The following is a 22,053-nucleotide window of genomic DNA, read 5'->3' as shown; positions in this document are numbered from 1 at the left end:
TTGTAGGCATGAAATACTTCATTAAAAATAAAGACTGGGGCTTCCCTGGTGGCGCAGTGGTTAAGAATCTGCCTGCCAATGCAGGGGACACGGGTTCGAGCCCTGGTCTGGGAGGATCCCACATGCCATGGAGCAACTAAGCCCGTGAGCCACAACGACTGAGCCTGCGCGTCTGGAGCCTGTGCTCCGCAACAAGAGAGGCCGCGATAGTGAGAGGCCCGCGCACCGCGATGAAGAGTGGCCCCCGCTTGCCGCAACTAGAGAAAGCCCTCGCACAGAAACGAAGACCCAACACAGCCAAAAATAAATAAATAAATAAATTTATTAAAAAAAAAAATAAAAATAAAAAAAAAAAAAAAAAAAAAAACTGAAAAATATGAAAGACTTTAAAAATGAAGACTACTATTTATGTATAACAATAAAATTAGTGTAAAAAAGTATACAAAGAAAATGTTCAATTCTTTATTTCTTTCAGTGCCCTATACAATCAGTATTAATCTAAAAGGGCCATAATCCTACTATGAAAAAAAAATAACAGGCAGTGTCTTTAACTGCTTTGACACAAAATCTGAACGTCTGGTACTCGAAGTTATACAAGAGCAAATATGTTAGCCACTCATGTCTGATTCTTCAACTTTCATCTGTACTTAGATTTTTCTTTATCTTTGGATTTCTTGGGACTCCTGCTTCGTTCTCTCTTTTTACTCCTTTCTCTTTCATAGGGATCTGTCTGGTATTTGGATTTGTGACTATTACTATAGTGGCCATCCCTTTCTCGAGATCGGCTACGACTTCGGTTTTGAGGTCGGTCTCTCTTTTCACTCTTTTGCTTCTCCCAACAACTTTCTTCTTCTTCATAGTGACCAAAGCCCATTTCCCTGTAGATATCCTGTCAAAGGAATAAAGAGAGAGGTATAAGTGAATCAGTAAAATAATCATTTTGTACACACTATCAACAAAACTTAGACAGGTCCTCCATTAGCAAGCAGTTTTAACAGCTCAAATTTGAACGCTACCACTAAAGCCAAGAATCTTGTAAGTTAAAAAGCAAAAATAATCCAGAAAAAGATTTAACCATTTTCTCATCGATCTCATTATTCTGTACTTACTATTTCAGCTGAACTGAAAGATCAGATCCAAAAACAAGGAACTGAAATAGCCCAATTGAAATAAGAAGTCTTTAGGGTGAAATTGCAATACCAAGAATTCTGGTTATGTGCGGTCACATTTCCACCTCCCCCCTCTCCACTCCCCAGAAATGTGGTTCCATCGCTGATCTACAATGAAACTACTAAAATCCCCATAAGAATCCTATAAAGAAGACATCATTTAAATAACATAGCCAGAAGACGTTTTAGACAGGTCAGTCAGCCTAAAGAGGAGAGGAAACAGATTCTGAATACTTGGGTCTGAGCAATTATTATTATTTTTTTTTAATTTATTTATTTATTTTTGGCTGTGTTGGGTCTTTGTTTCTGTGCGAGGGGCTTTCTCCAGTTGTGGCGAGTGGGGGCCACTCTTCATTGCGGTGCGCGGGCCTCTCACTATCGCGGCCTCTCCTGTTGCGGAGCACGGGCTCCAGACGCGCAGCTGAGCAATTACTTTTCAAGTATTTTTTTGTAACAGCTCCTCTCTAAATCTCTAAATAAATTTTCTGGTTTAGATTAAGCTGATAAATGTTTTTATTAAAATCATTATTGACATATTTCTTTAAAATGAGTTGACAAACACTGAAATAATTCATTGCCCCAAAGACAACAAAGTGGGTACATTTAGTTCTATTCTCAGTAACTAAGGAGCAGTAGTAACGTTTCCATACAAAAAAGGGCTAGTTACAACACAACAATTCTATCTCTGCTCGTGTCTTATCCCTGATTAAAATGAGTACCTCCGCAAGTGGCTGAAATCTAAAGACACCAGAGCCAATGCTCTTTCAAGAATAGTTCATAAAATTCAACTTTCTTAAAAGATTTCTCAACAGAAAGGCAAAATTCTAAGGACTGAACTCCCAAGTGCCCAACTCTATCACCTTAGACATTATTATAGTAGATGTAAATATCAAGGTTTAAAATCCAAGTGATGAATACCCACGGTGAAGGACTGGGTTTTAAGCAAATGATTCGCAATTACTCCACATACTCTCTAGATACTGTACATTACGCCTGGCACAGAGATTGCAGTATGTGAAAACAGACCTAACAGGATTGTTATGTTCCACAGTGTTTGCGGAACACCTCACTATAAACTGACTCATCATTTCCCACACAAGACCAATAGTTCTTGTCATTCTGTAAGAGTCCTGGAGGTAGAAAATGAGGAGGTATTTCAGCTTAATCTTTTATCAACTATTTTTGAGCAAAATGTGACATCCTTAGATAAAAGAATTTTTTGTGCTTCCTGTAACATACACAAAATGTAAATATCTATGTACTATTCTGACAGTACACCTAGTACTTATTTCTGTACTAGTTGAGGCAATAAACTTTTTAAATGGAGAGACTGTTTTAGCTGATGTATAATCCTATAAAGTCTTCAGCACATTATTATACAAACAGGCACTTAAATGCTTTGAGTGTTTAAAATAAGAGAGAGAGAGAAAAGATCACGCAGTATTTAATTCTTTGAAAAAACTGAGTAAGCTGAAAATCTGAAATGGACTGAAACCTTAAAAACCTCTCCTACTTGGCACAGTTTTCAAAGCTACGCAAGCTTTGAAGTCGGGCAGCTCTAGGTTCACATGGTCTTTGCCATTTAGGAGATGTGTCAAACAAGAAATGCTCTTGAGGTTAGAGTCATCAGGGAAGGTTTCACAGAGAAGTTATAACGGACTTGAGATGAGCCTCAAAGGATGAGTGGCTTAGGGCTTGGAATGGCTTCAAGAAGGCTGATGCAAGGAGTGTAAGTGAAAACTGAAAAGCACGGAAGAATGAGTACTGTACGTACGAAGGAGAAAAGTTTAGGCATCTGGATGAAGCCGTATTAGGACAGATCTAAGTACGTGCCTGCACAGTGCTAAGTGCTTTTGGAGTACAGTATTATCCTCCTTCCAGATATAAGGAAACTGAGACTCAGGAGACCCCCACAGGCTGGAGATAATTATTTGATTGATCAGTAACTCTACATATAAAATTGAAAAGGGCGTGGTATAGAGTAATGAAAAAAATAATACCACATCCAACTGAATTAAAATAAATGTTAAACTTCCAGTCCTCCCACTAAACTATAAGGCCCATGGGCTTGTGGGGTCAGGATCTTCATATCTAAGGTGAGGGAAACGAATCACATGAGCTCTAAGTCCTTTCCAGTATGGACTTTTAAAAATTCTATTTGTTCTATACATTTAAGACATAAGACAAGATGATTAAACAACAAGCAGCTGAAAAAAAAAAAAAAGAAAGAAAGAAAGAAAAAGAAAAAGAACACCATAAAATGGCCAATTTAAGGCACTCAACTTAACCGAGCCAGTAATTTCATGTTTACTAGTCAAAAAATTAAAAAATCAACCAAAAACTGTCCTTGCTGAGGTCTCTGGGAGTAAATCAGAGGTTTAGTTACACCTAAATCACTAAAATAATATTAAATGATTAAAATGACAACAAAAACAGAGTCCCAAATTATAAGAATACTGAACACCTACGAAACCACAGAGGAGGACAGGCAAGTAGCCTGAGGACTTCTCAGCCAGGCAGCCCACGGCTGAGTACTCATTTCCTGTAACCCCAGTAAAACTCAAACCTCAAGAACACAGTAACCATCTCTGGAATTAAGACATGTGGTGGAAAAATTAAACAGAGATTTCGAATTGAACAGTAAGGCTGTCATTCAATAAAAAACAAAGCACTTGAAGAAGTAAGTTAAAACATTCTTAGGAAACTAAGCTCACCAAGCAAAACACCACCAAACAGGAAAATTTGAGCTATACCTGAAAATTACCTAGCACTGAAAATTCCCTTTAACGATTACATTTTTGAGATTAAAATCAAAAGGATAAAAAGCAGAATAACAGAAAAAAACCGGGCCCACTGAAATCTTAAAAATGGATGCTATTTTATTAGAAAGAAGAGAAAATTAGTACAGCTATATTATTAAATCAAAGTACAAAATCAGAAACAACTGCTTTAATACACTTCGAAGGGAGAGATAAAGTTAGAATATTATTGCAGAAAGAGAAAGACATCTGCTACTGCTACTGTAAAGTTTTAAGTAATCAAACAGCAAGATAAAAGATTCACAGAAAGGCAGGCGTGCAAGGGTGGGAACCACAGACTCAAAATGCAGCCAGTCTTTGGAATTTTTTAAGACGTCTGATCATCTCAAAGACACCAATGTGTGTTTCGGGCCCAAACTCATCGAGGAATCCACATACAAGCGCAGGCTGAGGAGCTGTAGCTAACTGGGGGGATTAAGGGGTTTTAGTGGGAAACCTGCTAAATAGTCACAGAAGTGTGGTACAGCCACCATTAAAAAAGATGTTGGGGTGATCTTCGGCTAAATTAATAGAGTATAAAAACTAAGAGGGAGATGTTCCTATTGGATGACACTGGAATATTATACTATGAGACAAATTATATTAGAATTAACAACTGGAGTTAGGAAGGAAAACTGCTGACAGGAATATATTCCAGGTAAGAAGATTTAGAAAAGAAACTGACAGAAATATATTCCAAGTAAGAGGAACAGCAGTAAGGGTACAAGTCCAAATTTAAATTGTGGTTCCATTACTTATTAGCTGTGTAAAACCACTGGCAAGTGGCTGAACCTCTTTATTCTTTACTTTCTTTGCTGTGAATGGAGACAATAGTATCCATCTCGCATTATAAGGACACCAGAGATGTTACTATTACTGATTCATGTGAGGATTACTTGAAGGATTGACAAGGATGTAACTTAAAAACCGAGGGCAGGGCATAAATGATGGGACTCTTCAAGTAGTAAAAGGGCTATGGAAGAAGAGAGATTAGATAGATCTCTGCTGGATCTCTGCAAGGAGTAGGAAGATCGGCTGTCTAGAAAACAGGGTGCTAAGAATATATATAAAACATGCATTTGCTGAAAATTTTTAAAATGAAGAATAAATCATAAAACACATAAAACGGTTACCTTTGGGGAAAGAAGAAAAGGGGGAAAGGACAAGGATGGAAGCTAGGTTTTCTATATGTACCATTTTGTAGATTTTACTTTGGAATACAATTAATTTTTAAAATTACGAAACAAAAGAAAAAATTTTAAGCTATCCTTAAACATCAAAAAGAACAAGTTAATTGAAATATGGATCCAGTTAATGGCCTTACCAGAGAGAAATTATTCCAAGTGATTTAAAACACGATTTGACTGTAAAAATAATAGTAAGAGCTAGTGTAGAAAATGTGTGCACACACATTTTTTTTTTTTTCACTTAATCTTAACATGCCTGGACAATAAATATTATCTCGATTTCACAGAGGAGGAAACTGTGGCTCAAGAAAGTTAAATAATTTGATGAGGTCACATCAATGATTAGCAATGTAGAAATCTAAACCTAGCTTTTCTGACAGCAAATCCTTTACTTTGCCAGTCACACTACATCTCTCCATCTCAGTGTCTTTGCTTAACATTCTCACCGTCTTGAGTCCCCTCTGCCAACTGAAAGCCTCCTCGTCTACCAGGGCCCAGGTTCAAATGTCCTTACGTGGCAAAAACCATAGTAAGGGAATATAACGTAATCTGCTTTTCATTTAACTGAGAGCCAAAATGCAGGCTGGAAATGATTTCTTCTCTTTATAATTAATTTTCTTTGGGGAATTTTTATTATCATTGCCTTAGAAAATGTATTGTTCAGGAAAGCTCTGGGGATGATCAAGCTAATTATTAGTGCTGCTTTTATTTCATATATACCATATTGAAGGGCATAAACGTTTTTCAGGTCCTAAAACCTCAAGAGCTGTAAGTGCTGTACGTAACACTTGGTGATAAATTAACACGATCCATTAGAAGAACTTTTTTACCATAACCACACTTGTTTTTGATGGGAATAAGTGAGTGTCCACAGGTATGAAAATCACTCTTGTTTCACAATGTGGAACTATATGATACATTAAGTTATTTCAAAAACAATCTTTTATAATCTGTTATATATATTCTTGAAAATTACAGTCCATTGCCCTAGTGAAGCCATTCTACATCTTAAGAGTTAGAAACACATCCATCCCTGATCAGGACTATACCCTTATCTCCTAAATTAAGATGTAATTTACAAAGGGATGAAATATTTATTTCTCTATGGCTAAGTCTGAACATCAGTCAGTACCTGATTTGTATTTTTGACTGGCATATAGTCCTCATCTTCTTTTTCTTCAGAGCAGTGGCGGGTTTTCTTCTTGTGTTTTTTACTTGTGTGTGAGAAACTTGACTTTGAGTCTTCTGCCTGCTCATCTAGTATAAGATCATATTTTGCACTGCAGCAGCTAGTTAAGGACAAACGTGAGAAATGACACCGGTAATACATCAAAACATAAGAATCTGGTAAACAAAGGAGGCCATGAGGTTAAAGATAACTTTTTAAAGCAAGAAGCATCTCAGAAGCATAGAGTATATTTCTAAAACAAAACTAATTCACATTTTACTTCATTAGAGAGTCAGGAAAAACGGAAAGAACACTTGTCTTAAATAAACGGTTATAAATTGGTAAGTGGGCCAAAAATATAGAGAGTAAAAAAAAAAAATGAAAACTATAAGTAGCATAAAAAATAAGGAAGCATATTTGTCAATAATGAAAAACTTAAACTTAGAAAATGAGGCACATTTTTAACTAGAAAAAATTAAGACATTATAAACCCCAATGCCAGAGAAGCTGTACAGATGAAAAAGACACTCGTGTGACTCTTCTTTTGAGTGTAAATTAGTTCAGTCCTATAGGAGAAAATTTAGCAATGCATATCAATAGTTATCATGTTTAAATTCAAATAAGAATTTATAAAAAATAAAATAACAGTAAGTTAAATGAACACAAGCACAGCTGTCCCTCATTATCCACAGGGGATTTGCTCCAGGATCCCCTGAGGATACCAAAAGCTGCAGATGCTCAAGTCCTTTATATAAATGGCATGGTGTTTGCATATAACCTACACACATCCTCCTTCATACTTCAAATCATCTCATTACTTAAAAACTTAACACAATGTAAATGCTATGTAAACAGCTGTAAATACAACATAAATGCTAGTAAATAGCTGCCTGCACGGCAAATTGAAGTTTTGCTTTTTGGAACTTTCTGGAATATTTTTCCTGAATATTTTCCATCTACATGGATGCGGAACCTGCAGATACAGAGGGCCTATTGTATACATAACAGGATTATTTTTTTTTAGGATTATTTTTAATAACAGAAACTAAGAACAATAAACAGCCTAGTAATAAAGATATACTTAAATACATCAGGGTATTTCAACTGATATATTACTGTAAATGAAGTTATTAACAATGACAAATGAATGCTATTAAATAACCTGGAATGGTGTTTATAAAAAATTAAAAGTGGAAAAAGCTTGAAGCAAAAACTGTATATACCACACAGTGATTATAACTCTATAAAGCTTTATAAAAGATCAAGGCTTGAGAGGAACAAGGAGAAATAAAAAGTATCATTTGCCTAGGCAGTAGAACTATGAGCGAATCATTTTTAAATTTCACATAAATGTTATAAAAATTGTAATAATATATGTTTCAATTCAGAAGTAAGTGTTTAATATACTATGTCTTAGAATAAGAGAAAATGTAAGACTATTAGACCCTCTTCTAAAGATAATCTTAAACTCTAAAACAGATTCTGAGGAAGGCTGACAAGGACTAGAATAGTGGTTTTCAAAAGAAAGACTAGGAGGAAGCCCAGAACACACAGCTATTTTAGTGGCGTGTGGGACTAGAGTAACAGTAGACACACTTCCCTCAGGACTAGGGTTTCACATGCCACAGCTCTACGCTTCCTCAGCGATGTCTCGTGCAGTAGGAAAACGCTGCAACGTCTGGCTCTTCACAAGACGGCTAAGGACAGCTAATCAGCCTGTACCATCCTATTATTGCTCCACTATCTCCAACTTCTTTTCTCCTTTATACCATGTTGCAGTGTTTCCACAGTACCTTCTGGATGGTCTCCTTCTCCAGATACAAATTCAACAGTCCTTGCCTATGATTCCACCTCAGTGTTTGCTCTACACATGCTGCTCCCTGGCCAAAGTGCTTCAGAGTGGGCTTCCCTGGTGACGCAGTGGTTAAGAATCCGCCTGCCAATGCACGGGACACGGATTCGAGCCCTAGTCTGGGAAGATCCCACATGCCACGGAACAATTGGGCCCGTGTGCCACAACTACTGAAGCCCGCGCGCCTAGAGCCCGTGCTCCACAACAAGAGAAGCCACCGCGATGAGAAGCCCGTGCACTGCAACGAAGAGTAGCCCCCGCTCGCTGCAACTAGAGAAAGCCCGCACGCAGCAACGAAGACCCAACACAGCCATAAATAAATAAATAAATATTTAAAATAATAATAAACTATTTTTAAAAAGTGCTTCGGAGCTTCAGAGTGTTTCAAACTACTGATCATAATCCATCAATGGGGTGTAAAATCCAGTTAGTGGGTCACCAAAAGCCAGCATTTTAAAATAACATAGACTAGAAAATAGAGTACATGGCATCTAATGAAAATATTATCTTATAACACTGTTGTTTCAATTATGTGTGTGTGTGTGTGAGAATGATTATACTTGGACTGTACTGAGTCAAGATGTAAACTGTATTTAATGGATCACAGATAAAGAAAATATTGATAATATCCCACCTCAGCCCTCCTCTCCCCCCATATTCAAGCTGTAGCTTTAATGTCACTACTTATAGTATTACTTGAGGATCCTCTGACCCCTTACCTCTATTATGAGTCCCATATCCCACAAATGCACTTCTCTGCAACACTCTAGACATATTTAATTAATGGTGATTATTTAATGTCTGTTCTTAATGTCTTTCAGGTCCAGGGGCTACATTTCATTGAGAAACTTCACTGGGAATGTAACAGATGCCAAATAATATCGGCTGATTACTTGTAATACCACCAAGACACTTGCGGTATCTCTTCCTTCCTTGCTCATCCACTATCTTCTACTCACCACTACAATCAAGACTTTTAGAAGATGTCAAATCTCTCCAAAATCCTACTTTGTGATCTCCCTGTCCTCTTTTCCCCAATTACTTCCCTGAGGTCTAGTGCAGCCAAGTTAAACTTCTCTCTTCTACTTCTATTTTTGAATCTTATTAATAGTTTAACAGCACCTTCTCTCTCATGACCTATAAAGTACATCCCATGTCTTTCTAATTGACTTATCTGTACTTAGATTATCATCAGAATCCCCTTTCTTCACCATGGTAATAATGTATGTGAAAATATATATATATGTGCTACATATGAAGACATATGTTCTGTCCCTCTATAATTGTACCTATAATTTGTAGATTACAAATGACTTGCTAAAATGAAACCTATCAATTACCAGGAATGTAAAGATCATCCTACTGGGTCAGATTCATGAATTCCTTTCTCTTGTTCAGTATGCTGTTTGTGAATAATGAATAGTGGTTTGCACCAGGACATGCCTGTCTTCTCCATCAACTTCAAAAGGTTAAAAGCAGCACTGTTCAATACTAGCCATGGGTAGTGGTTTAAATTTAAATTAATTAAAATTAAACAAGTTTTAAAATCCAGTTCCTCAGTCCATTTCACACGCTCGATAACCACATGTGGTTAGCAGCCATACTGGACAGTGGAGACACAGCACATTTCTATCACTGCAGGAAGTCCCCTTAGACAGCACTGGCCTACAGACTGATTCTCAAACACACCGAGTTCCTTTCTTAACTCTCAGTAATCTATCATCTTGAATTTAAAACACTTTAATACTAGGTATCCTTCCTTTTCAGCCTGAACACCCGCTATGCGGGGAAGATGCCTCCTTCTACTTTATACTACGCAGCTGACCTTCCTTTCATTTGTCCTACACACTTCCCTTCTTCCAGTTGCAGTTTCTAGTGGTTGGCCTCAATTTAATTTCAAAGATTTGGTGAATAAATCTCAAGTGTATTCCATCCACACCTTTTATGATTCTAAGATTTCAATCATACCCCCTCTAATGCCCATGTTTTCAGACCAATCTTAGTTTACTGTTTGGTTTGTCTGTATGTGAAAGCCTCTTTTCATGCTGATTATGTCAGTATACTCCAGACTTTATCCAACTCTAACACCTTACAATGCTTTGTGCATTAGACAGCCAATACAATAAAAAATATTTAACAGGTCAACCTGATATTCATCTTTCCTGATGAATACTTGGAAAAAAAATGTCTATATAGTATGGGTAAACAGAATCCCTAAAACACCAACAGAAACTAGGAAACAAGAAACTACTTACGAGAAAGAATCACAAAAGAAATAACCTTTGCCATGTATGGAGTGATAGATTTATAATGAGAATATCAATGAACAAACTAAAATGACATAATATGAAAAGTATGTTTCATTGCTTCTTATTTGTCTCAGCCTAAAACTTGAAAGAATCTATAAACTAAAGGGTCAAGTCAATGGATTTCTTTTTAATCCTATAAAAGTCAACTTTTGTACACAATAGGAGCCCAATAAATATTTGTTGCTAGACTGACAATGTATTATGCAGAAAGAAGCAATCTAATAACGTAAAACAACAACAGGATTTTGTTATCTACATATTCACCAACTCCAAAGAAGTTAAACATATAAGAAGGGTTAACACAAAGCGTTTAGCTTAGCTATAACAAAGAAATTTCTGACTATGAGAAATTTAAAACATTAAGATTATATATAGAAAATACAACTCTTACCTGCAGATCTTCTGAGAATAAGAGATAACCTTAACCTAAGTGTAGGGAGGTAAAAGAATTAAGCTCAAAACTTCTTTCAACCTTAACTTTCTCCATACAACAGAGAATATACTGAAAAAGCAAAGTATACATATTTAAAATGGTGAAAAGAAGTAACAATAAACTAAGTGATTTCTTCACAAACCATCTGGATTCAGGAACTTGTCTTCTAGAGCCTTTTTATAAGGTATCACACTCTAATCTCCAGATTGGATGGTCAATACATACTGACCAACTGGTTCTTGTGAAGGATACTCCTGTTTGGGCTTTACTTTATCTTTCAGAACCAGATTAGATGTTTTATCCTGTTCCTTTTCATATTCCTTGAAATCACTCTTGGTGTATTTCCCACCTATTTAAAAAAAGAAGAAACAGCCTAGTAAGAAAATCACCTGATTCATCAAGAACAATAATTATTTTATAAGAGGTATAATATATAAGAACTATTTTATAAGTGGCATATATATCAGGGGATAGAAAAAGGCTGAGAAGAAAACAAAAGAATCATAGTAATTCATTCTCCACCACTATTTTAACTGAAATCAGATATCCATTTTGCTAGGTAGCCAGATGCTGCCCCCTAATGACATACATGAATATTACAACACCAAACTTCCAAATCCTAAATTACGCAGTGAATACAATCACTGGAAAATAATTCAGGGTTCAAGTAGAGCCATTAAGTCTATGAGAACATTAGGCCCAAAGGAAATTGAGGGCTTGGGACCTGTGTCTGAGATCTGAGAGGCTTATAAGCATCAAAGACAAGATGAATCTATTTGGCAATTCCAGAAGCTCTGTAAAGGAAAAGGGCCAGTAGGCCAAGTTTCATATAAATGTGAAACAGACAACTGTAAGAGTTAAAATACTGGTAACTGTAACAAACAGGCACCATTTCATCACTGAAAAATATGTGCCATGTGCCTGCCATTAGAAGTCTCACTATGGATGAAGCAGTTATGGTATATTGTCGAAGGAGCAACAGATCAAAGTGAGAAGTTTTGGATTCAAATCTTGACTCTAGTGGGAGGTCCTAGGTAGGACACTTCAATTCTCTGAAAGTCATTCTCTTCATTTAGGAACTGAAAATAATATCAACATTTCACAATGCTGTTGGAATCATTAAACAAGGCTATAAGGAAAAGTACTTAGCACTGTGAATGGTACACAAGATATGTTCAATTTTTTTAAATGTTAATCCATAATATACAGAATTATCTCAGGAACTTCCCTGGTGGCACAGTGGTTAAGAATCCACCTGCCGGGCTTCCCTGGTGGTGCAGTGGTTAAGAATCTGCCTGCCAATGCAGAGGACACGGGTTCAAGCCCTGATCTGGGAAGTTTCCACATGCCGCGGAGCAACTAAGCCCGTGCGCCTCAACTACTGAGCCTGCGTTCTAGAGCCCGCGAGCCACAACTACTGAGCCTGCGTGCCACAGCTACTGAAGCCCGTGCACCTAGAGCCCATGCTCAACAAGAGAAGCCACTGCAATGAGAAGCCCATGCACCGCATCAAAGAGTAGCCCCCGCTCTCCGCAACTAGAGAAAAGCCTGCGCGCAACAAGATCCAATGCAGCCAAATAAATAAATAAATTTATAAAAAATAAATAAATAAAAACACTGCATCAGCAATCAAAAACCCGTAGTATTTCAGTATACACAGATTCAACCTTAAGTTTGTTACGCTACCACTAGCAGAAATTTATTTGACATATATATGCATATGTAGGATATGTCATATGTGTAGGGATAGGACCTAGTACACAGATCTTTTCAATTTTGTACCATGTGACAACTAAAACAAACAAACTTTATAAAAAAAGAATTTTTTTTTAAAATTTATTTGTTTTTGGCTGCGTTGGGTCTTTGTTGATGTGCACGGGCTTTCTCTAGTTGTGGCGAGTGGGAGCTACTCTTTGTTGTGGTGCGTGGGCTTCTCATCCCGGTGGCTTCTCTTTTTGCAGAGCACGGGCTCTAGGCACATGGGCTTCAGTAGTTGTGGCACACGGGCTTAGCTGCTCTGCAGCATGTGGGATCTTCCCAGACCACGGCTCAAACCCACGTCCCCTGCACTGGCAGGGAAGCCCCAGAAAATAGAATTTTTAAGAGTTTTGCATCTAGAAGAACCAAACCACCAAATGATAATTACTTTGGAAACATGTTATGTCTGCAGTGGGTAATTATAAGTGATTTATAATACAGTCAAACATAGAAAATATATTCATCATCAGTTTAAAATACACCTATACATCAGATAGAGAAGGACAAATATCGTATGATATCACTTATATGTGGAATCTAAAAAAATAGTACAAATGAACTATTTACAAAATAGAAATAGAGTTACAGATGCAGAAAACAACCTTATGGTTAACAGGGGGATGGGGGAGTGAGATAAATGGGGAGATTGGGCTTGAAATACACACACTACCATATACAAAATAGATAACTAATAAGGACCTACTATATAGCACAGGGAACACTACTCAATACTCTGTAATGACCTACATGGGAAAAGAATCTAAAAAAGAATAGATATATGTATATGTATAACTGAATCACTTTGCTGTGCACCTGAAACTAACACAACATTGTAAATCAATTATACTTCAGTAAAAATTAAAAAATTAAAAAAAATACAAATACACACACTCACACACACATACCCCCATCTTATATACTAGATAGCAGCTAGGTAAAATCAAATAGCAGGAGTTACATCACTGAACATTTCTAGTTAACAGCACTGTCAAAAGAGATACACACACACACACACGATGCAAAGCAGAACAGAAACAAAGGAAGATGAAGCAACATACCTTTCCCTTTCCATTTAACCTTTGCAACAGACTGGCTAAAGTCCACATGTATTCTTCTGTCATCTATAAGTACATTGTCCATCTTGAAGAACGCTTTCTCACAATCTTCTTCCTGATAGTAATTATAAAAACTCAAGCATAAATCTTTATAGAAAAGATTTCTGCAGCTAGAACAAATACTGAAAATACAAAAAGTTTCTTGTTACTAAAACTAAAATTTGAATACTTACTATGCACCAAATGCTGTTAAATGCTTTGCATCTATTATCTCAATTAACTCTGATAACAACCCTATGAGGTATTACCTATTATTACCTCCATTTTCTCAAAGAGAAAACAGAGGTTTAGAGAGGTATAGAAGTTGCTAAAGGGCACACAGTTGGCAAGGGCAAGAGCCAGGATTTGAACCGAGGCAGTCTGATTGCAGTGCACATACATATACTTACCAACTGTGTTATACAAATCCATAATCCCTTTTACTCAAAACCCAAAACTATCCTGAAAACTGTTTTTATAAATTTGGTGTTAAAATCCATGTGACAGCAAAACCTAATGGAAGGACAAACCTTAACTTATTCTACTTAGTATGAATATTCATTTGTTTTCACAGCAGAAGTATTTCTGTGATTATGGAATGCTGACCCAGAAGTGTGCCACGTAACCCAGAGATATGTGTGTTGCGCACACACACACACACACAAACACGCAGTATTACATTTCTAAATTCTGAAAAAGTCTGAAATGGGAACAGTTACTCCCAAGGGTTTTGGATAATGGATTGTGGGCCTATGATACCAAGGTCTATGTTACATAAGAATTCTTGTCAGTAACTTCGCAAGCCCTACATCCCCATTTCTGACATCTGAAGACTAGAAATGACACATTTCAATCCAGCACTGATCAATTTTCTCCTAGGTCCCTGGAAACTTATTTTTTGGTCTGTTCACAACTCAACTAGAAACAATCCAAAGAGAAGCAGATAAAAGAACTAGTTATAATCATATTTATTTACAATGTATGTCAAGAATTAAATGGAACATAAACTCCAAGGGACAAAACTTTATTCATCTTTGAATCTACATCATTTAGACCATCATCTGGCACATGGTAGGCAATCAGTGCATGTTTGATAAATCTGACTGATGACCCTTAGGCAGGCATAATTCCATCACTGTGCCATTTCCCCAAAGAGAAAGTTCTCAGATACTTTTTTTCAGGAGGATAATATTTGCAAATACTCAATTTACTTATACCTAAACAACAGTTAAGGAATCTCTTCAAAATTTAGATTAAACACATTGTAAATCAACTACACTTCAATTAAAAATTATAAAAAACACATGGAAATGCATGCAAAGGACAAAAATATCCAAGAAAATCTTTAAGAAGAACAAAGTTGGAGGACTCACACTACCAGATATCAAGACATTATAAAGCTGTAGTAATTCACACAATTTGAGAGTGGTGCAAGGACAGACAAACAGACCAGTGCAACAGTGTGGCATCCAGAAACAGACTTTACACATGTGGACACCTGATTCATGACAAAGTTGGTACTGAAGAGCTATGCGAATGGGTCAACCTTTTTAACGAATTTTGCTGGGTCACCTGGCTATCTTATGCAAGAAAAATGAAATTTAACACTACACACATAATATACAAAAATCAAATTTCAGATCTAAATAGGAAAGATAATTTCACAACAGAGCTTCTAAAGATAGCATAGAGAATATTTTCATGACTTCAGGTAGGTAAACATCTTTAAAAATAGGCAATAAGGAAGAAAAGCTGATAAACTGAACTAAAAATTAGAAATTTCTGCTTATCAAAAGACACCATTAAGAACGGGAAAAAGGTAATCCACTGAGCAGCAGATACTTGCAACACATACAACCAAAAAAGAGTTTGTACCCAGAAAGTACAAAGAATTCTTACAAATCAATAAAAAGGCACAAACACCCAATCCCAAAGTGGCCAAGTCTTGAACAGGTATTTCATTTTTATAAAGGACGTTTAAATGGCAATAAACATATGAAAAGGGGCTCAATCAGGAAAATGCAAAATAAAACCACAATAAGATACCACTACACACCCACCAGAGTGGATAAAATTTAAAAGACAGACCATACCAAGAGTTGGTGAAGCTACAGAATAATAGGGACTCCCATACATTGCTAGTGGAAGTGAAAATTAGGATAATCCCTTTGGAAAGCTGACTGGAATTATCTCCTGAAGCTACACCTACCCTATGACGCAGCAATTCCCTCTTGGATAAATACCCAACAAAAATGCATACATTTGTACACTGAAAGACATGACAGAAATGGTTTAGAGCAGCACCATTCATAGTAGCTAAAACTGGGAAAGACCCAAATGTCCATCAACAGCAGACTGGAAATCTAAATAATGTTATATATGCGCAATGAAATACCATATGGCAATGAAAATTTACATACACACAATAAAATACTATATGTCAGTGAAAATTTACATACACACATAAAATACCATATTTCCAATGAAAATTAACAAAAAAAGTTAAAAGCTACATGCAGTAACAAACAAATCTTGCAAATGTTAACACTGAGCAAAAGAAGCTAGACACCAAAACCACACATTGCGTGTACACTGATATGAAGTTTAAAATTAGACAAAATCTATATCAGAAGTAGCATCAATGGGGAAGTTTGCGGAAGGGGACACAGGTGGGGCCTCTGGGATTCCGGTAATTTTTTTTCTGCTGGCATTTTATTTCTTGACCTGGGTGGTGATTTACATCGGTGTATTAACTGTGATTAATTCATCAAGCTGTTCACTCATGAGCTGCACATTTTCGGCATGTATTTCATTCCTCAGTTTTAAAAAAATTTTGATCAGATTATCCAAAGCATAGAGAACTTGCATAACATGCAAAAAAGACTCAGCGATGGATACTTACAAAGAGGCTACCGCTCAGGAGAATTATGAAGCAGAATAACGTAGCTTAATCTAATTTTCAAGAAAAGAGAAAGGCTACAAAAGATTCACCTCAGGGACTTCCCCGGTGGCACAGTGGTTAAGAATATGCCTGCCAATGCAGGGGACACGGGTTTGATCCCTGGTCCAGGAAGATCCCACATGCCACGGAGCAACTAAGCCTGTGCGCCACAACTACTGAGCCCGTGTGCCACAACTACTGAAGCCCATGTGCCTAGAGCCCGTGCTCCGCAACAAGAGAAGCCACCGCAATGAGAAGCCCGTGCACCACAACGAAGAGTAGCCCCCACTCGCCGCAATTAGAGAAAGCCCGCGCTCAGCAACTAAGACCCAACGCAGCCAAAAATAAATAAATAAATAAAAGGTTCACTTCAAAAACTGAAATGTTGAATCATGATAAAGAATCCATAGATTCTAGAACCACTCTATGCTCTAAAGTTGACCTGAACTATGTATTCATGGCAAATGGTATACCTGCAGAAGATATTAGTCTATCTGCCATAAACAAAATGAAATTATGTTTGTAAGCAAATAAACAATATAATCTATGCTCAGTGATGGAATAACACTGTCAAGTTGACAAAAAGTATTCATAGCAAACTAAAGGTAGAGATCTCCTTTCTGCTGACACCAATGTACCTTGTAAATATTATTTCTGGTACACCTGACACAGTGTCTAGGTATAATGTGTTATGTGTCTGTCTTCCTCAACCCTCCATTATTCATCTTGTACCCCTAGGCCCTACTGCAGTGCCTGAAATATAAAAGGTGTTCAACAAGTACTTTGGAATAACTATAACTTAGAATGAGCTACTATTGGACATACTTCAGTCCAAAGCTGCAAAAAGAAATAACGTAGCCTAGCAAAATGGCTAAAAACATTGGGAACAGCATCAGACATACCTAAGTTCAAATCCTAAGAGCAAATACAAGCTTTTGTATTTATTTATCAGATGAAGAAAAGTGCAAAGAAGAAACAGAATTAATACAAATGTTCCTAGTCACTGTATAAGTCACATTTAAATTTGATGGGTTTTTTTTTTAAAGAATTACACTGAATTTATGAGTATTAACAACATTTTAAATCTGAACAATTTTATAAATATGGGTGGTAGTTAATATTTGTTATATAAAATGTTAATTGAGTTATTAACTATTTCTTTGAAAATAAAACAGCAGGACAGAAGGCTATGACATTCACTAGGTACATGATTTTAAACAAGTCACACTACCACTGTGTGTCTCAGTTTACTTACTTGGAGAAGGAGGACAGTACCTATCTCAGAGTTGTGAGGATTAAATGCAGGTCAAATAGCATAATGCTTGCTTAAAGAAAATTACTTATCATTCCTATTACAGATCTAGAAAGTACCATCTAATCTCATACTCAAGTTTTACTTATAAGGAAGATAATGCCTAGAAAGAAGAATTCTAAATAAACTGCCAAATATCATAGAATAGTTGGTCAGTGACAGAGCTGAAATTAATATCTAGATCATAACACCCAGATTGGTTCTCTTTCTATTACTCAATTATTATATCTACCTAAATAGCACTGAAAAATTGTTTACAGAATGTGAAGAACTTTACCTAAAACTTTAAAATTTTAAAGATACATTCACGTAGGTTGAAACTGAACCTAAATTAAAGATACATACATTAACATTGATAGATGTTAAATTTATCCCCTATTTGAATATAACAAAGTTATTTTTCTTGGGTGCCTAAAGAAAGGGCAAACTAATTTTCTAATCTTAGAGACTAGAAAAAGTTCTATACATTTTCACACTTTAATACCACAGAACAAAAAAAATACAAATTTAATATATCTATATTATGACCTACTTTTTCAAATTCAATAAAAGCATAACACAGGGATTCTCCAGTCTTCCAATCCCGGATAACTTCACAACTGAAACAAAGTTTGGAAAAAAGTGACTTTAAAGAAAAAGCATTCACTCTTACTCTTCAAAAGTAAAAAACAAAATAAGCCAAAGTTAAATTCACAGAACTATATTTCTCCAAATTTCTTCAATAATAATTATTTTTTTAAAAATATTCACCAGTCTAGAAATTAAATTATCTAGATTCTACTATAAATGCCCTATCTAGGCCTACAATCCTAAATTCCCAAAACACTGAAGGAAGAATAGATAAAAATATTTAATTTTCCTTTGGCAAAGGGAAATTACTGCTAAAAATCCTTTTAAATTGTAATTTATTTCTAGTCCAAATACAGATGAATTACAGATTATCTAATGTCACTGTAGAATAATGCACACACATTCATACATATACACATGTTTAGCAAACTTACGATTTGGGATTTTTGAATTTTAATATAAACCAAGCTCAAATGTAATCACATAAGTCTAGCTATTATACAGAACTAATCCATCTTAACCAAGTGAAAGGGCCAATAAAGTGGAATTTAAAGCACCTGGTTTAATCATTTTTCCTCATGTATCTCAAGTCTCATTTTAAACACATGAAATGAAACAGGGACATAAAACATTGTGAGAGAAAGGAAAAGTAATCACATTATAGCATATGGTTCAGCTGTTACAATATTTAAGTATACATTAAAATGTAAATATTGAACAAAGATCTAACCAAAATTATGATACAACCAAAGTAGTAGGCAGGGAGAATGAAGAGGGCAGGATAGAAATAGAGGTGAATCCTCATCTTCCTTAGCAAGAAGTTAGAACATAATGTCTCCAATTTAAAAATAAGAAGTAGCAGTATAGGAAATATTTTTATAAAGATGATATAAGTGAGTAGAGGAATAAAGTCAGGTAGTCTTTTATAGAAAGATTTTTCTTTCAATAGAAGAATAAAGAATGGCTTCATAGAAGAAAAAACATGAAATGAAAGGAAATTCTAAACTTAAAATATTTTTTAATCAATTACAAAATATTCCCCTTTCTCAAAGAAACACTAGCTTCATAAACTTTTGCATTAATAATACAAGGAAAATTAACCAAAAGAAAAATTTTAGAAAACTTAGATTCAAATTAATTTTGACATAGGTTGCTGGTAATTCTAGGGAAAATTTAAATGAGATAGATATTTAAAATATTAAAGAAGAATACTACAGAACTAGACTTAAACTGTTCCATTCACTTCCTGTTTTAGAGTTGAAAATGTCTGTGCTGGGAGTGAGAGAATCACTCAATGTATAATGCATACACACACACTACAATATATACACACACATATGTCTACGCATACACATTTACATACATGTTTTTCTTCCCTACTGTCCAACAGACTCATCTGTAAAACTCACCCGTATAAAATTCACCTAGAGTTCACAGACTCATCAAAAATGTTATTAGAAAACCACCAACTAATACCTAGTTTTTCTAAATCTTTCACTAATTCTAGAGACTACCTTCTTATTGGCCCAAATCTTGAGAATATTATCTCCAGATCTTCATCTGTGGTCACTGGATTCAATTTACACACAAAGAGCACATTTTCTGGAGGTTTAATATCTGCATCAGGTAGGTCTCCCACCTAAATGACAAATAAACAAGAATATAAATCAACTCCTTTATTTAATTCGCATTCTAAACATCCCGTATTTAGCCCACAATGCTAATTCCCTGAAATATCTAAATTTACATTATAAACTACAGGCTCAGGAAAAGAAATCTTAAAGATTTCAAAATTCAAAACTCCATGCTTCCTGGCAGTAACAATATTAATAGCCAAAATATTTACCCGACCCCTACTTTGTGTGAAGACCACGTTTGGCACTTCATATACATTACTGCCAATTCTTAAAACAACCATGCAATTTCCATTTTACTTTTCCATGAGTAAAGTAAAATTCATAAAGGTTAAATAACTAACTTGCCCAGGGCCACACAGTTGTAAGCAACAGAGTTGGGATTTGAACCCAGGTCTACCTGGCTTCAAAGTCCCAATTTTATCTCCGCTTTTTCTTTCTTCAAGTATTTAATATATTTTTGAAAGAATTGATGTAAAGTATATCTAAGTTATGAAGCATGAAAATAAAAACACCCATGATGCCACCAACTAGCTTAAGAACTAAAATGTCCCCTGATTCCATTATCCCTCTGCCTCTCTCACCACAAATGAGTCTTTTGGTTTTCCTTTCTGGCCATTCCCTTACAGATCTTTATAGAGTTTTGCCACATAAGTATATACCCCTAAGTAACATACTGTTTAATTTTACTTGTTTTTAAACTTTTGAAAAATACCGTCATGCTGAATCTAGCCTTCGGCAATAAGTAATGCCCAATTCTTCTCCACATTATTGCTCAGTATGGAACACCAACAATTCCTGGCTAGTGTTGCCAGCTTTTTAATCTCACCCTCACTATCATCTTCTACTTCAGTCAAACCAAAGTCAACTTCATGGTCAACTACTGTGCTGAGCTGAGCCCACCACTTCCTACTAAAGAACTAGAGAAGATGACAGTAAGAGAAAACCATGATATGATGATGGTGTTGTTTTCCTTGTGGGAAAAGTATGTTTACCATGAGCCTTTAGATGGGGAAACCATATTCCTTCATACATATATTCAAAAACTCTCAGATGATTTCAGGTAAGATTACCATATAAAGTGTTTCCTCTTGGATAAACACATTAAAAAAGAGAGAGAGAAATCTTGGAAATCATAAACAGTAAGAAGCAACTGAGCCAGTAAGATCTGCTCAGTGTCTCTGAAGTCTATCAAAAGATAGCAATAACCTATGCCCAATAAGCAGCATTACAACATATATGGGGAAGAGCAAATCAGTAAAAATCCCAAAAGGCACCTATAATGGCAGAAATACATCTAAAGGAAGCACAAATGAGAAAAAAAGTTAATGAGTTAAAAAAGAACTTGTTATACTACTTAGTCAAAGATAACTTTAAAATACTACAAGGAAATTTAAAATATTCATAACAGCTATGAAGGTCAAAACAATATTGCAAAACACTAGCTGAATTACCATTACATTAAACACAAATAAAGAAAAACTGATGTTCTTAAAAAATAGAGGAAACTTGTTGATTGTGAGAATTGAAAGGACACAGGATCACCTAATGGAACAACTAAAATCCAAAACACTGACAACACCAAGTGCTGACAAGGATGTAGGACAACAGGAAGTCTCATTCTTGCTGGTGTGAATGCAAAATGGTAATTCAATTTGGAAGAGAATTTGGCCATTTCTTACAAAGCTAAACCATAAAATCCAGCAATTGTGCTCCTAGGTATTTACTCAAATGAGTTAAAAATTATGTCCACACGAAATTCTACACACAAATATTTATAGCAGCTTTATTCATATTTGCCAAAACTTGGAAGCAACCAAGATATTTA

The 22,053-nt window shown here is 35.8% G+C and overlaps 1 protein-coding gene across 1 annotated transcript in view; it reads right to left on the bottom strand.

Moving 5' to 3' along the window:
• Positions 1 to 368: 368 nt before the first annotated feature.
• Positions 369 to 22,053, bottom strand: part of PPIL4 (peptidylprolyl isomerase like 4) — a 32,875-nt gene continuing 11,190 nt past the window's right edge. The window contains exons 8-13 of the mRNA XM_036871664.1: positions 20,106 to 20,230; positions 18,554 to 18,620; positions 13,733 to 13,844; positions 11,169 to 11,265; positions 6,287 to 6,434; positions 369 to 889 (exon numbers count right to left, since the gene is read on the bottom strand). Of these exons, the coding sequence (XP_036727559.1) occupies positions 638 to 889; positions 6,287 to 6,434; positions 11,169 to 11,265; positions 13,733 to 13,844; positions 18,554 to 18,620; positions 20,106 to 20,230 (801 nt within the window). The 3' untranslated portion in view covers positions 369 to 637. The remainder of the gene's footprint in view (positions 890 to 6,286; positions 6,435 to 11,168; positions 11,266 to 13,732; positions 13,845 to 18,553; positions 18,621 to 20,105; positions 20,231 to 22,053) is intronic.

Source organism: Balaenoptera musculus, chromosome 12 (genome assembly GCF_009873245.2).
Source record: "Balaenoptera musculus isolate JJ_BM4_2016_0621 chromosome 12, mBalMus1.pri.v3, whole genome shotgun sequence".
Lineage (NCBI taxonomy): Eukaryota > Metazoa > Chordata > Mammalia > Artiodactyla > Balaenopteridae > Balaenoptera > Balaenoptera musculus.
This window is presented reverse-complemented; position numbering and strand designations above follow the sequence as displayed.